At 32.4% G+C, this 16,614-nt stretch overlaps 1 protein-coding gene across 6 annotated transcripts in view; it reads right to left on the bottom strand.

Moving 5' to 3' along the window:
• The window catches only part of ROBO1 (roundabout guidance receptor 1), a 1,127,367-nt gene that overhangs the window by 80,315 nt on the left and 1,030,438 nt on the right, over window positions 1-16,614 (bottom strand). For all 6 annotated transcript variants that reach the window (XM_064380017.1, XM_064380018.1, XM_064380019.1 and 3 more), the window contains 2 exons: window positions 4,102-4,226; window positions 1,516-1,687 (listed from right to left, as the gene is read on the bottom strand). In XM_064380017.1, the coding sequence (XP_064236087.1) occupies window positions 1,516-1,687; window positions 4,102-4,226 (297 nt within the window). The remainder of the gene's footprint in view (window positions 1-1,515; window positions 1,688-4,101; window positions 4,227-16,614) is intronic.

Below are 16,614 nucleotides of genomic sequence, written 5' to 3'. Positions count from 1 at the left end.
ATTCTAGCAACAATAAGAAAATGTAATTTAGGGAGAACACCAAAAACAGGATGGAATTAGTAGGCTGTTACAATTTCACACTACAGATGACTAGCTCTGGGAGTTGCAATAGAGATGAAGGCAACCTGATGCATTAAAAAGATAATGAATAGATACAGAGATAGGGAAAGATGAGAAGTCAAAGATGACTCCACAGATTCTAATTTAAAAAGCAACTGCTAGGCCGTGCAAGGTGGCTCATGCCTGTCATCCCAGTACTTTGGGAGGCCGAGGTGGGTGGATCACTAGGCCAGGAGTTTGAGACCAGCCTGGCCAACAAAGTGAAATCCCATCTCTACTAACAAATACTAAAATTAGCTGGGCATGGTGGCGCGCCCCTGTAATCCCAGCTACTCAGGAGGCTGAGGTAGAAGAATCATTTGAACCTGGGAAGTGGAGGTTGCAGTCAGCAGAGATGGTGCCATTGCACTTCAGCCTAGGTGACAAAGCAAGACTCTGTCTCCAAATAAAAAACAAAAAAAGAAAGAAAAGAAAGCATAAAATAAAGCAACTGCTATTATACTATTATATTATTTGAATCATTATCTGAAGTTTTTAAAAAATCAACCACACAATATATAGAATAAGTATCTTTTATTCCTGCTCCTCTTCTTTTATTCTTGTTCCATTTTCTTCCCTGAGAAACAAGACGTTTCTTTCCTTAAATGCTCTTTCATCTACTTTTTGGAATTGACAGTGAAAATATAATTCCAATCACTACAATAAATTTAGTTTCAGAGGTAACAAGTTCCTTGCTACTGTGATGGCTTTGCTTCTATTTTTAATTTGGAAAAATTCTTGTAATTCTTTCTTGATTGCACACATATATACTATACATGTACATATATTTATATGTAAATATGTGAAATAAGATATGAAAGAAAAATACATATACAGAAAATAAAACAAATTTATATGTGTTTTTTTCTCTTCTTTCATTATCTTCTCAAATTATCATTACTGTTCATCTTACAATTTGGAGATTTTGTTCAGCACTGTGTTTTATAATAGGTTTGGCATTAATCGAGTATATTTAGGGGAGTTGGCAGAATAAAATCACATTGAAGAAAACTTGCTCATTATCATAAGTTGTGAGCTGTTAAATTTTGGGCTTATGACCTAAAGATTCATCTTATCTCCTAAATTATAGAGGAAAGAGAAGAGATGGTAATTTACACTAAGAGATTACAAAATAATTTTTTGTTTTCCAAAACATAAACATTCCTAGGTGCAGCTAAACTTCTCCTTAGATAATTGCTATGTTTTATGAATCTGACTGAATGCTACAAATTTATGATACATTTAAGTCAAAATAAGAATACTTTTGAACTTACCATTGTATAAACACCCTCTTAGGTTTTATACAAAAATAGCCATAACAAAGGTATAAAGTTGGAAATAAACATATCTACTGGCACCCTCTTTGGATCCTAAACCAAACTTGGACATTTTGAAATAAAATGCTTTACACTTTACCATCTGTAACTTCCAAATATGCCTTTGTGATGATGCTTCCAGCAACATTTAAAGTCTGGCAAATGTAATAACCAACATCAGATCGCTGGACATTAGTAATTGTGAGGTCACCAGTCTGGGAGACTGAAAACCGGCTGGATGACTGTGGTGGTTGATACGAGAAAAGTAGATTCTAGAATCCAGAAATTGAGAGGGAGGAAAATAAAAATAGGTTGTTAGTTTCCAATATTTTGGCATTTATACATTTACATTTAAAAACATACATATAGTATACATACACAGATACATATTTATCTGTCTCTATACACATACAAAAATAAGCTAAATATTCTTCTATCACATACCCACATATATACATGTCCATGCACATAAGTATCTACCTATGTACATGTATACACATACAAGGTTTAATAATCTAACCTCAAATAGGGTTATTTGAAAATTTAATTAACTCTAAAGATTAATATATATTTTTCTGTCAGTTTTTAAGCAATACTAGATATGAGTATTAACTATCATTATAGTAAAAATGTTTACATATTTAGAAAAACAAAGACAAAAGTCTTACTTCATTTATATATGACTACTAGAATTATTAATACTAAGACCTTTAATATATTAAAAATCTAAAATGTAAACAAATTCTGACAAATTAAATTCAAGGATACTATTTTGGCACCACAATAAGCATGTCTGTTAGCTAACCATTGTAAATGTTCAGTAACCTATACCCAACTTTTAACACACATCTCGTCTCTCCTGTTACATGTGAGAATATCTGTCATAGATTTCCTAAAATTCATATACTGAATTTAATTGAAAAATCATGCTTCTTAGTGTATATGTCACACAAAATAATAGATTATGTTATTGAATTTCATGAAATAAAAAATAGTAATATTTTCCCTAACACAACAAAATAGATTCTTTTAAAAAGCTTTGGTGCCTTTTAATATATATTATTTTATAATGGTTTAAGTATTATTCCATGGATATATGTCCAATGACAACATTTTAGGGGAAAAATGAGTTGTATTATTGAACTAAACGAAAATTATCTGAAAATTTGATGTAATGTTTAAATAACTTAAATGAATCATCAAAATATTACTCTATTAAGAAGAGGTTCCAGTAGATTTACTATTTTTGCTACAAAGATTTCCTTCTAAAATGCACTTAAAATTCTTCCTGCTCTATTAAAATATTTCATTCTTTCTTGTCTCTAATTTGCTGTCAGCAAATTTAGTTATTTGAGGCCAAATGGAATGTGTTAGGACCCACCAAGATTCTAGAATTCAAATAAGGGCCTATATACCACAATCAAATCAATATTTGGCTACCGAAGTGAAAGCAAAAGTGAACTTGATAACATTCCCTATGAAATATTAAATGCAGTCAATAAATGACCTGTTATTTATGAGAGCACATTAGAAACAAGACCATGAAACAAACACCCACAATTGATTTAAGCAAAAATTAAAAAAAGGGCAAAAATAACTATTAAAAATAAATGACAATCATTTATTTATGCATATCAGAAATAACTAGAGGGAAACATTCTGTTTTATATACTTATATTTGAGACAGGGTCTCGCTCTTTCACCCAGGCTAGAGTGTAGTGATGCAATCAGAGCTCACTGCAGTCTCTACCTCATGGGCTCAAGTGACCCTCCCTCCCCAGCCTCCAGAGTAGCTGTGACTAGAAACATTCACCACCATGCTCCATTAATTTTTTTTATTTTTCAAGTTTTGTAGAGATGAGGTCTCACTCTGTTGCCCAAGCTAGTCTCAAATTCCTGAGGTCAAGCGATCCTCCTGGCTGAGCCTCCCAAAGTGCTGAGATTACAAGCATGAGTCACTGTGCCCAACCACATTTTGTTTTATTGAAGAAGGCAAATCATTAAGAGATGAGACAAAAAGATATTTTAAACTCTTCTAAGATTTTCTGTTTATTAAACTAAAGCCCAATAGTGAACTTAGAGTTTGAAAGAGTATAAATCTCTGTATTTCAGTTTCCATATACATAAAAAATTGTGGTTCATAAAATATTTAGAGTCATATTTGATAGCAAATGCTGACCACATATGATAGTTTTCAACACATTTGAATATAACAAATATATTTAACACAGCATCTCTGTTAAAGAGAATTTCATATAGAGTAATGATTCAGAAGGCAATTTAGACTCCTGAAGCTTTCTGAGAAATCACTGAATAGTTATCCGTTTTAAATGTACATGTCTTTTTTAATATATAATTTGATACCCGAATAATACAAATGATAATTAATTGAATAATGTTGAGAAAGAAATGTTTCTTTTCTTTTTAAACTGGTTGAACTAGAAATAAAGGTAAACTTTACATACCACCTTGTGTACCAAAACTAGGTAGAGAAAATTGCTTTCAGAATTCAAGCAGTAAAGATAAGTTTGTTTTCCTTCTCATTGCTAAAATTTTCTGGACACTCAGAGATTTCTCAGTTCTCTTAATGTGACAGCTGAATGACTAAGTAATATGTTGGTTTCTCTTCTCACCCATCTTGGCAACCGTCTTTGCTGGTTTAAAAAAAATTAGAAAAAAGTGGTACCTGACTCCCCTCTCTCCTCCAAAAAATAGCTGGCTGAGGATTTCCGGTTGCTTCACATTGAAAAGTTACAGTCCGTCCCAAGGCAACAACCTGGTCACGGGGTTTCACAACAAAATGTGGAGGTTCTAAAGTAGATGAAACAAATGACACTGAATTAAAAAGCATGTAGTTACTGTCCTAATTGAGACAATTACTTCTATTCTAAGTGCTGCCGTTATTTTATAAATGTTACGTAAAACATTAATGATAATTATTGTCCTTAATTTGAAACTAAAATGTTAGGTTCACAGTTAGAGAATGAAATAGAGTTGTTATATGAAGTTTTTTATTACCTGACCTTCTAAGATTAACCCACATATTGAAAGGAATTCTAAAGCTACAATTTGATCCTATACATTCAAAGTATACCTGAATTGTTTATGAATAAATATGATCTTTTCTCATTTAGATCTGCTTAAAGGTGAATGAGCTTGAATCATACACACAAGGACCTCCTGATGCAGGCAGGTCTTAAAATTACTTTAACTCAAAATCTCCCGAAATGCTACCATGCAAATTATTAACATTTAAAACCTTCAGTCCAATTATTTGAATAGAACTGAATTTAAAGCAATAGTGGAGTCAAATGCCTCTTTCATTTACATAGGCAAGGACATGTTCAAACAGAATATATATGGAAATGAGAGCAAATTTGAAACATCTGCTCATCCTGACATTATAAATACTGCCAGCTTTGTCTGGAGTGTTTGATTTATACCGATTTAAATGGCTACTTCATCCAGCAGCAAACAGAGTGTCAGAAAATTGTGTCAGTTACATTGAATACAACAGTAGCTGAAAACATTAGGTGTGCTGATGGTGTCACTTCTGGAAAAAAAAAAGATACTTATTTTTGGGCTGAGCCTTGGGCTTGGAAAACTGTACACCAAAAGTAAGTCTTTTTACCTACTGTTTACACTTTTCAAATTCATTTCTTATCAGCTGTCTTAAACACCTAATTTTTCTCCTCTCGTCTCAGTTTACATTGGAGTGAATGATTGCTTCAAGTGACATTTAACAGTTTCTACAGGACAGGGTTCGTCTACTTTACTTTTTAAGACTTTTCCACTATTTCTAACCTTCTCTTTCAAAGTATGCTGAGTTACTTAAATCAGTCACTTAAGGGAAACTCCTTAAAATGACTATGAATCAGATAACATTGAGATTCTGTTCACAAATGTCATCAGTCTGCTCACAATAGTTGATTTGTTAATGAAGGTCAGTATTTGATATTTGTCTTTTGCTTAATATTTTTGGTCAATTGCATCTAATTACATATATACGTAAAATATATTTTGATATATATAAAATATATAAAGATATACATTTTATCAATTTATAAATTTTAATAAAATTGCTAAAATGTCCCCAATTCTGGGTATTTACATTTGTAGGTCATAAAAATATTAAAGGTTATTTAATATACATATTAAAAATATGTATATATTTCAAATATAAAACCTCCTTAAAAAAAAGTAAATGTAAAACGACTTGATGATTGCATGGTGGCAAAAGTGAAGAAAGTAATTAGACCTCCTAACTTCTAGATTAGTGCTCCTTCTTCTATAATCTTTTTTTTTAAATTGAGGTTAAGTAGAAATTATAACATTTGGCTAGAAAATTATAGGAGACCTGAAAAATCAGGTCACAGGCTTTCAAATGTCCTCTAACTTACAGGGAAGAAACTACGAAGTTAGGAAATATAGTTTAAGTTCAATTTGGTAACACTGAAGTTCTAGCTTATAATTTTTTAAAAAACTGTGATTGTGATTGAATGGCTTACTCATGAATTTAGCAAACACTATCATTATCCAGGTATAATAATAGGTGAGTGCATCATCGCTTGGGGATTTTCCTCCAGTACAAATCCATACAGGAGCATTCTATTCCCTAAGGTTTGGAATAATTGATGTCAAAATCAGACCAAAAAATTGAAAAGATTGACTGGATAATAAACTAAATTCAGACTGGAGTTTGGTTTGCTTCAATGAAAGAAATCCAAGTGATTAATTAGATGAGTGGGAGAATATGACTTTCCAATATGCAGGGAATTTGAGTAGGAAAATATAAATAATGTTCAAACCACTTAGTTAAGTAAAAAACTTCGGGTGGTCTCTTTTCTAAATCTCAGAAGCATGTTTAAGAATGTGTGCCAGAATCTATGTTTCTTTTATAAAATGCCAGTTCTCCTCAAACCTCAAAGACTTATTTGAGAACAAGGAATACAAACCCTTATGCTAACTACATTCATCCTGAAGCAATCCTTCCACACAGGATATTTGCCTGGAAACGAATTTACTATATTTTGTAGGCATATTCTGAAGCCAACATCAACAGTGACATCAACCACAAGATATGTCTTAGAAATATAACTTTTAAAGACCCTCTTCTACATGTGTGCTAAATATCAGTTGTAGTAGATGTACCTCTAAGAAAAAATTTAATGGACTAAATATGCATCTATCTATCAATCTGTCATTGTTATCTATTTAGACTTAGAAGGCCATTCATTATATGTGTCCACTTGATGTTTATGATGTTAGTGATGAAATATTGGAATTTTTTTATTTCAGAAAAAAAGCTACAATATGTAAACTTGCTGTAATCAAAAATACGTAATCATGTTACCAAGGTCATTTATGTTTAGAGGTGAAAATCTATAAAATTAGACAAAGGGAAAAAAAGAAAAGCTACAAATAATTCTATTATAGATATTGGGTCATATTACTTAAAAAATCATTTTAAAGACTGTTTAATAAACAATATGCAAATTACTTTTAATTACTAAACCAATCTCAATTGTTTTAAATTTAGGTTATTTCTGATTTTTACTGTTAAAAACAATGGTAATGTTAACATCCTTCTGAAAAGTATAATAAAAATTATTTGCTAGCTGTAGAGTTACAGGTTCTGCAAACATGCAAAGATCCAGGGTATACTAACAAGTATAGCTAAACCATGCTCAGGAATGTTTTTAATCAACTGATATTTTCATTAACCACAAACAAATAGCCTTTTCTCCCAAACCTCACAAACATTGAGCATTAACATCTTTGCCAAACTAAGAACAGATTTTCCTCTTAATTAACGTTTTTTGATTTGAAACGTTAAACATTTTTCTTCAAACCACCTTGTGGTTGATATTTGATTTGTTGTGGGTATAGTTAGTGCTCATGAGCTCAGATGTTTTTTGATTTCTAAGAACTCCTGATAGGCTACAATTTTAGCCATTTCTCCTATAGGCTGTAACTATTTTTCCATTCTATTAATAGTCTTTCTAATCTATTTAGATATTTTTGTTGTATTAATAAAATTATATAATATAGATTATATAATACATAATAAATCACATAAATATTCAACTCATTTATCATCCTGTGCTTTTATACCTTTATTATTTTATGTTATTTCATTGTCTACATGTATTGTTTTTTCTTTTTTCTTCATTTCTGTTGTGCATGTACTTTAATTTTTTAATTTTTTCTTTATTTTTGTATTTTTTGTAAGGTATCATATAGAAAGCTATTTTTTCAAATGGCCAGATATTACATTATTATTGAACAATCCACCCAATCTGTATTAATATAAAAAGTCACTTTTACAGTATTATTGTAACTTTTTTTTTTTTTCTATTTTTGAGGCAGGGTCTCACTCTATTATCCAGACTGGAGTGCAGTGGTACCGTCTTGGTTCACTGCAACCTCCACCTCATGGTTCAAGCAATTCTCCTGCCTCAGCCTCCTGAGTAGCTGGGATTACAGGCGTGCACCACCAGGCCTGGATAATTTTTGTATTTTTTTGTACAGATAGGGTTTTGCCATGTTGGTCAGGCTGGTCTTGAACTCTTGGCCTCAAATGTTCCACCCACCTCCACCTCCCAAAGTGCTGGGATTACAGGCATGAACCACCACACCTGACCTATTGTAACTTTTTAACTTAAAAATAGTGAGAGAGATTCTTTTAGGGTCAGTGTTATTCTGTGGCATACCCTTTTGCACATTTATGTAAAATTATCTAAAAATTGCTTTCTAGTGACCTTATAAAATAATTGGACCATTCTCCAAGGTAAGCACTTAGAAATTTGATGGCTCATTATTTATATGGGGACAAACGTTTATCGAAGTACATTTTGATAAACTTTAGACACATCATGGGATTATTTCCTATACAAAATGAAATGAATCTGACACACAGAAATGAAAATGAGTGCAAACAGTCCTAAGTGGAAGGCTATTACTCACCAACAGGATTTTTAATGACTATTATTGAACAATAGTTATAAAAACTCATATAGACACACATGAATTCACAAATATATTTTGAACCAAAAGAACCAAAATCATTTTGTGCATGTATTTTGGTTTAATCTTATGAGATATAAATTGGAACAATACTTAACCAAGATACAATCCTACCACTTATTTCAGGAAAGAAGAAATAAAAGGATGCAGATCACACATAATTTAATAAGATATAAAGTTAGCAACCCCATTACCTTTACTCTTTGTCACAGTTACCCATACTTCCTGCAGACTTTATTCTGTGTAGTCTGTCTTTGTGGCCAATGACAAGTGAAACATGGAGGCTGATTGGTTGAAGGACATGGAAGGGTATGGATGGAAAGGGGAAGAGAAGTTCCAGTCACAGTGACACGGTGATTAGAAGATGGCCAATAAAATGTCAACTTACCAGACCCAACTAAAACAAAACAAAAAAAGAAAACATGGAATAAATAAAAATAAGGAAACATAAAATGAAACAGAAAGTAATAAGATTTGACTTAACAATGATTCTTCTTTTAAGATAAAGAACATGTTAATATTTGAATATATGGCTCACACTATCCATGAATGATATTTGTTAGCATTTTATGTATAATCATGAATAATTTAAGAAAAATAGAAATGAAGCTTAAATTCTCTACTATGATTAAATGGCAGAGCTACAATGGATGAGAACTATAAAATTATAAAACATTTAAAAATAACTTTACATTTTGCTACCAGATGACAGGTTAGAGAACTAATATGTAATGAGTTTAAAAACACTATAAATCTTAGATGCTAAAACTACACAGAAATAAAAAATTGAGCATTTTTAGAAAAAAAAAGGAACATTAAATTCCACAACTCCAGCATCAGTTCAATATTTAAAGGTTTATGCTGCCAATGATATTCCATGATATTGAAATCCATGCTTCTCATACTCAAATAAGCATGAGTCACACTGAGAGCTGGTTAAAATACAAACGATTATGCTACAGTTTGAAGGTGTGACTGGAGATTTTGCATTTCTAACAAGCATCCAGGTTTTGCTGCTCCATGACCATAAATTGAATAAAAAGCCTTTTAAAAGGTGTTGCATTTAAATTCTTGCAAATTTTTAATTAAGACGATGTATAGAAAAAAGTGAGTAAGTTATAAGAACCAAGAAAACTCTATAATCTTATTTATAAATCATAATCACATTTTCTGTTTTCAACGTTGAAACATTAGGCATCTTAATAGAGAAAGCTAAAATAATATACATTTAAAATATTGGAAATGGCTATTTTGTTTCTCTCCATTTTAGAAGCAAATATAATTACTGTCAAATGCAGAACTTTTTCATAATAGCCCAGTAGAAACCTACAATATATTTTACTCAAATAAATACCATCCATAGCTTTCAACAAGTCAAAATTAATTAGACTTGATACACATTCCTGTAGTTTACATAAGTGTTAAAGGCTGTTGTTCAGTAGTACAGTTATAACACAAAGATAAATTTATATTGCACACTTCTGTCCCATATGCAAAATTTCAAGGTAATTTAGAAACAGGTTTTTAATTCCCCTATTTCCTTCAACGTGAGTGAAATAATGTCTTTATTTTTCATTCCAAAGAAAACAAATTAAGCACAATTTTTCACTCACTCAAGTTAGAAAAGCTGACAAGAAACTTTCTCATTTACACAGGCTTAATGTTTATCATAGCATCACCAGTTATGCTACCCAGACTCAAAAACATAGAATGGAAAGACCGTGGTTACAGTTTTTGATACCTTACAGATGATGTCTTTTAAAGGACAGTAAGAAACATTTAGGCACTACAAAAGAGAAGACCTGACAAACTGTAACAATAGAATTTTGCTTTGAGACCACAAAAAGTTATAGGATTATCTTTTGGATTAATCTGTGAAAATAAATTTGATCTCATTAGGCTGAAGCAGTTAAAATAAAGCCTTATTTAAAGTCAGAAAAGTAGAGAAATGATTCCTAAATACTTTCAAGTATTTTCAGTAATTTAAAATTCCTAAAATATTTCAAAAATATATATTAAAAACAAAAAATTATTTTTTATAATTACCCAAAAAAGTATTGGAAAGGACCTAATTTAAAAATTTTAAAGAACCCTTTTCTTGCTTATAGTTTTTACTAGCAGTCAACCCATAGGAGTAGAATCCTTTTATTAATTAAAATCCAATGGGTTTAAGAACTTTAGGCTAATGAATGTGCATATCACATCAATGACAGGTGATAACTGAAAAATATTTTATAGCCTATTAAGGATCTTAAAAGTTATCTAAGAACATTATCTAACATAGAAACTTCTCAAACATCAGAGATTTAGAAATGACTCTATCTTGAATGGTCATTTAAGCTTTTAACAACTATGATTACCAAGAAATGAATCCTCTTATCTAAAGGAAAGCCTGTCAGTTCAGAATTTAACCTTTCTTTCATTCACTTTTAGTAAACAAATAGAAGTCATTAATATTGACTATATAGAATCCTTGTACTCACTTGAAAAAAATTACTATCCCTAACGTTCTCAGCTAAAGAATAAATTATATGAATTTATTTAATTTTTCACCATATTCTTCCTTTCTCTACATTTCTCCAAAGGTCAGGTCAAAGATTTCCTTTCCATACAGAGTAACTTGGAACCCGTTCATTCATTAGCTTCTAACATTCAACATTTATGGGAGGCTGCACTCCTATCCTTCTCATAACCCTTCTCAATTTCATTTCTTTTTGGTTTTAAGATTGGAAGCACCTCTCTCCCAAGTCCCTTCTCTTGCTAAGAGAGGGCAAAAGCCTGTCTGTTTCTGTCTCTAATAAAACCATAAAATGTTGGCACTGGAAATGACCTTAGAACTTATCAGTCTGACCTTCTTTGGCACAAGAAAACAGAAAACCTAAATTGTTAAATAACTTTCTCAAGGTCACAGATGGTTCACAATAGACTGGCTTCTAGACCTCCTGACAATACCCAACTCTCTGTACAATTTTTTCTACTGGTTAGTCAGTAGAAAATGAAGTATATGGTGAAGTATATGCAATAGGATATAAAATAAATTTGATTTTACATTTAAACTGCCATAAATAATTGTGTAACCTAAAATTGTTACCACCAAAATCATCACTACATACATATATATAAACTGGTTTTAAAGAATTCTTCATATTAAAAATAATTTGAGAATATTTAGCTGTAGTTTTAAAAAGACCTGGAAACTAACAGGTGATAACACAGACCTAATGCTGCTTGAAAAATTTATTTTTGTAATAAAAAGTACTGCAATCATTTTTTTTAAGGGTAAACCAATTTTAATTATTTCAGACTTGAAATCTTTATATTTTGAACAAAATATCCATCTTTTTTGAAACATCAAAACAGTGTATTTTTGACAAGAATCTCCATCTCTCTCTGTCTCACACAGACAACACACACACACAAACACACACACACACACAGCCACTACCACTTAGAACAAAAGACTTTCTTCCTTTTTTAATGTGGTATCATAGAGTTCCAAATTATGTCTTTGTTTTGAAATTTTTCGTATAATAAGAGTATACATTGCTCAGAAAGTAATCTTCAGGTATAAATAAGAAGTTAAGAGAGAAAGAAAGTAAAAGAAAGGACAAAGGAAATAAAAGGAAAGAAGGAAGTAAGTGAAAGAAGGAGGAAGATTCCTCTTATCTTCTATCTGCTTGTCATATTCAGGACACAAGTGTATGAGTCAGAAAGATGATAAATGTTTGGAAGCACATTATACAGAGGTTGGAGGAGAAGACCTTTTTCATCTAAAGAAAATAATGGAACAGATACGTCAGAAGTCTTCAGATTAGGTCTAATAAGTACCAGGAACAGCCAATCCTTATAACTACTAAGGCCAGATGAAAAGATGCTAATGGGCCTAAATAATAGCATGAACAACTTAAAGAAAATCTAGAAAAGAAGCAGTTAACAGTAAAGATCACTGAACCATGAATTGGTTGCCAACTATGATGTCTCTGGAGGTCTTTTAAAATAGGATTTATTTCCATTTGGCCACAACAGTTTATATATAACCCTTTCTGGCAAAGGGACAGAGAAATTGAATCTTAAAGTGCTTTCTGTCCTATGACTTTAATTGTATGGACATTCAGAAGCATTTAATTTTTAAAAAAATATAATGATAGAAGATTATTATGGTATTTGGGTACAAAATAATTTCAGTATTACAAACTCTTAGATTGACTCTATAGAATATGTTATTGTAAAGCAAATAGAATATGTTATTGTAAAGCAAATGTATTTACAATAGGACCAACGCTATGAGTGACTATCAGAGAACTGCTTTTTTTAAATGGGCTAAAATGAAATCATCTTGACTATGGAATTCCTCTGCTCATTTATAGACATGTTTTCACTGCTAGTAGCTAAATGCTAATGAATCCTTAAACTGAGGTGATTTTTTAATGCAGAGCTCAGTTAACAGATCTGATAGACTAGAATTGTAAACACCACACTCCAGAGAATATGAATGGAGTAAGGAAGTGAGTTAAAGAAAAAAAAAAAAACTTTTGGGAGAAACACATTTTTATTCAAATACAAGAGCCCAAATTCTCAAGTAGTGAAGATAAGCATATTTGAACTGACAAAATCCAGTCACTGGTATATTGGAGAAGTTGTATACATAGATACTCATGAATGATAATATCTCTAACAATTAAGTCTTAGGATAGTTTAATAGTAAGTATGATTTCTTTTGGGGGAAAAGATTGAGTTTAACATAAAAGCCTGTCATTATGTCTTTCAACTTTTCAGACATAAAAATAGAGAGATAAAGGGGGCCATTTTTAGAATATATTTAATGGATACATAAAATACTATGAACTTTTCACCTCCACTTAAATATCTCACATTATTCTGTAGAACAATGGTTCTGGAGACAATTTTGGCTGTCACACTGAAGTGGGGAAGAAGGGGAAGGCAGAGAGCTACTAGCATTTAGTGGACAGAGGCCAATGATACCGATAAACATCCTACAAAGCCTAAGACAACCTCCCAAAACAACGAATGATGTAGCACAAAAATAGTGGCAGGACTCAGAAGTCCTGATGTAGATTAGCTATTTAACTTAAAGCTTACCAGAATACTAACATACATTTATTTCACCCCATGTACCCAAAGTACCTTACACAATGCCTGACATATCACAGATACTCAGAAAAGGTTCGTATTCTTCCTCTTATTCTTTCTTTCTAAAAACATTGGCACTTTCCCAAAAAGCAGTTAATAATGTTGCTAGTTACTTGTCCACTAAGGAATCTACAATTCAAATGCAACTAACCCAGCAATCTACGACAATGTGCATGTCACCTAACACATATCTTAGGATCATAATTTCAATGGTAATATTCTCTAGGTCAGCTTGCAAAGCCAGAAACTTACATCTTTCCTGTCTTTCCTCCCTGAAATGCACAATTGACCACCAAATTCCATAGTGTTTGTATTGTAACTATGTATCCATTCCATCTACCTCCTTCTCTTTATTGCCACCATTCTGGTCTAAGCTATCCAACCAAACTCACCTGAATTACTATTTTGGTCTTTTCTAGTCCAATCTTATGATATAGCCAGAGTAATTAAAACAAAATAAAGGGCTGGGCACGGTGTCTCATATGCCTAACACTGTAATCCTAACACTCTGGGAGGCCAAGACGGGTGGATCACTTTGAAGTAAGGAGTTCGAAACCAACCTGGCCAAAATGGAGAAACCCCATTTCTAGTAAAAAATACAAAAAACATTACCCAGGCTTGGTGGTGGGTGCCTGTAATCCCAGCTACTTGGGAGGCTGAGGCAGAAGAATTGCTTGAACAGGGGAGGCAGAGGTTGCAGTGAGCCAAAACCATGCCACTGCACTCCAGTCTGGGTGACAGAGTGAGACTCTATCTCATAATAATAATAATAATAATAATAATGCAATTAGAGTTTTGTTTTCTGTTTTTTGATTAAAATCCTTCAACATGGTCCCATTGTTCTTAAAATAGAAAGCTAAATTCTTAATGTGGCCTTGCTGTGTAACAGTTCAGTGTCTTCTCATGTCACCTCTTCTCCCTCTCCTTGATCTAGCCCTACGGGCCTTCTTTCAATCCTTGAGAACACCACACACCCTGTTGCCTCTAGTTCTGTTTATATTACACCCTGGGATCTATCCCTTTCACCCATATCATCACTATTCACTCTTTAGAGCTCAGTTAAAAAAATACTTTTTCAAGAAATTACCTCTAAATTTGACACTAAATCATATCAGAATGCTACCTATCTTCATAGCAACCTTAACTTTCCTCTCAGAGCACAAATTATAGTTAAAATTATACATTTGTGTGATTGTTTTACGTCTCTCTGAAATTAGCCTGTGTGCTCCATGTAAGCAAGTATTTACTCATTTTGTTTGCCATTATTTCTCTAGAACATCTCAAGGGGAGGCTGTTACTCACATTTTAAATATCGGTTGAAAGGCTGAAGAAATGACAATAATGTTCCTATAGCTCAGTTGAAAGCACTTAATCCTATCTTTGAGAGTCCACTTTTCATATCCTGCTGATACTGTAGATATTTGTGTGCAGTTCTCTTCTTCGGTAAGCTGTAATAAACTCTGGGAAGATAGGGTCCACATCATTTTTACCTACACTTCCTTCATAGTACCCAGCATATTGTTTTGAACATAAAAAGTGCTCAAGAATTTGGTTTATCTGAAAAATTGGAATGTCTATCTTTAAATGGCATATTTCATGGAGGGTCCAGAGTTAAGGTACATGATGACATAATTATAACATTACTCAACTAGTAGTTAAACAACTTGGGATCAAGATCCTCTCCAAAAGGAATCAGGCCTGTGATCCTGTGTAAATTACATAAACATTCTCCATCTGAGTTTAATAATAAGGAGGCATCAGTCTTAGCTAACTGTGTGTCAGATCATATATTAGGAACCCCTTCAGCAGCTCTGTAAGGAATTATTCAATATATCAATTTTGCAAACGGAAGAAAATGATCAAGTAACTTTCATAAGATCACCTATCAGGTAAGACAGGGAGGATTGGAATTCCGGTATCTCCGTCTCTTTTTTTTTTTTTTCTTTTTTTTTGAGATGGAGTCTCACTCTTTTTGTTCAGACTGGAGTGCAGTGGTATGATCTCAGCTCACTGCAATCTCCGCCTCCCGGGTTCAAGTGATTATCCTGCCTCAGCCTCCTGAGTAGCTGGGATTACAGGTGCCCGCCACCATGCCTGGCTAAGTTTTATACTTTTAGTATAGATGGGGTTTCGTCATGTTGGCCAGGCTAGTCTTGAACTCCTGACCTCAGGTAGTCTGCCCACCTCGGCCTCCCAAACTGCTGGGATTACAGGCATGAGCCACTGTGCCCGGCCTCTCCAGCTCTTAATATATAAAAAGAGCAACTTTTTACTACATTGGATAATTTGTTTGTAATCTTAAAAAGAGTTAAACCTTACTCTGATGTAATTTTGATTCTGAAATGTTTTGTCTCCATGACCTAAACAAACTGACTTTTAGCAAGAAATGATTTGTATGTGTTAATAAATTAGAAAAACATAGATGCACAATGTATGTGTTAATATATTATATAAACATAGATATATAATTACTCTGCTCATATAGGAGCAATTTCATACTTATAAAAAGGTTTGGGGGAAAATAACATGTTCTATATTTTATTTTCTTATAGAAACCATGTTGAAACAGCCAATTCCATGTCTGAAAAGTGACGTGATGCAACATTTGACAATCACTGTAAATGTCAAAGGCAGTGTGAAAGTAAATGCTTTGTAAGCCCCCATCCATGTCTAACATTGAAAGTTTCAACAATCTAGCACAGAATTATATGATTTAATGTTTTTCTCAAGAAACCTAAATCAGGTCAAAATTATTTATTATCAATGATATTTAGTGATTAAGTACATTCTGGGGGAGTTAAAAGCCTAAGGAAAAACACAAGAGCCCTTCTCATCTCTTTACTAATGACTAAAAGGTACTGTTTGAAATGACTACTTCACTATCCACAAAATAACTTTTTAAAAGCGCCTTTGTAAAATGGTCTATCTATCAGGTTTAATTGTGCAATGCTCTAAATTCTCTTCTAATAACATCGACCACACAAAATAAATGTCCTAAAGCTAACTTTAACAACCATTTATG

Source organism: Aotus nancymaae, unplaced genomic scaffold, assembly GCF_030222135.1.
Source record: "Aotus nancymaae isolate 86718 unplaced genomic scaffold, 86718_ANA_hifiasm-v0.15.2.pri h1tg000022l_1, whole genome shotgun sequence".
In the NCBI taxonomy this organism is placed as follows: Eukaryota; Metazoa; Chordata; class Mammalia; order Primates; family Aotidae; genus Aotus; species Aotus nancymaae.
The sequence above is the reverse complement of the archived record's forward strand: the minus strand, read 5'-3'. Positions and strand labels throughout refer to the sequence as shown.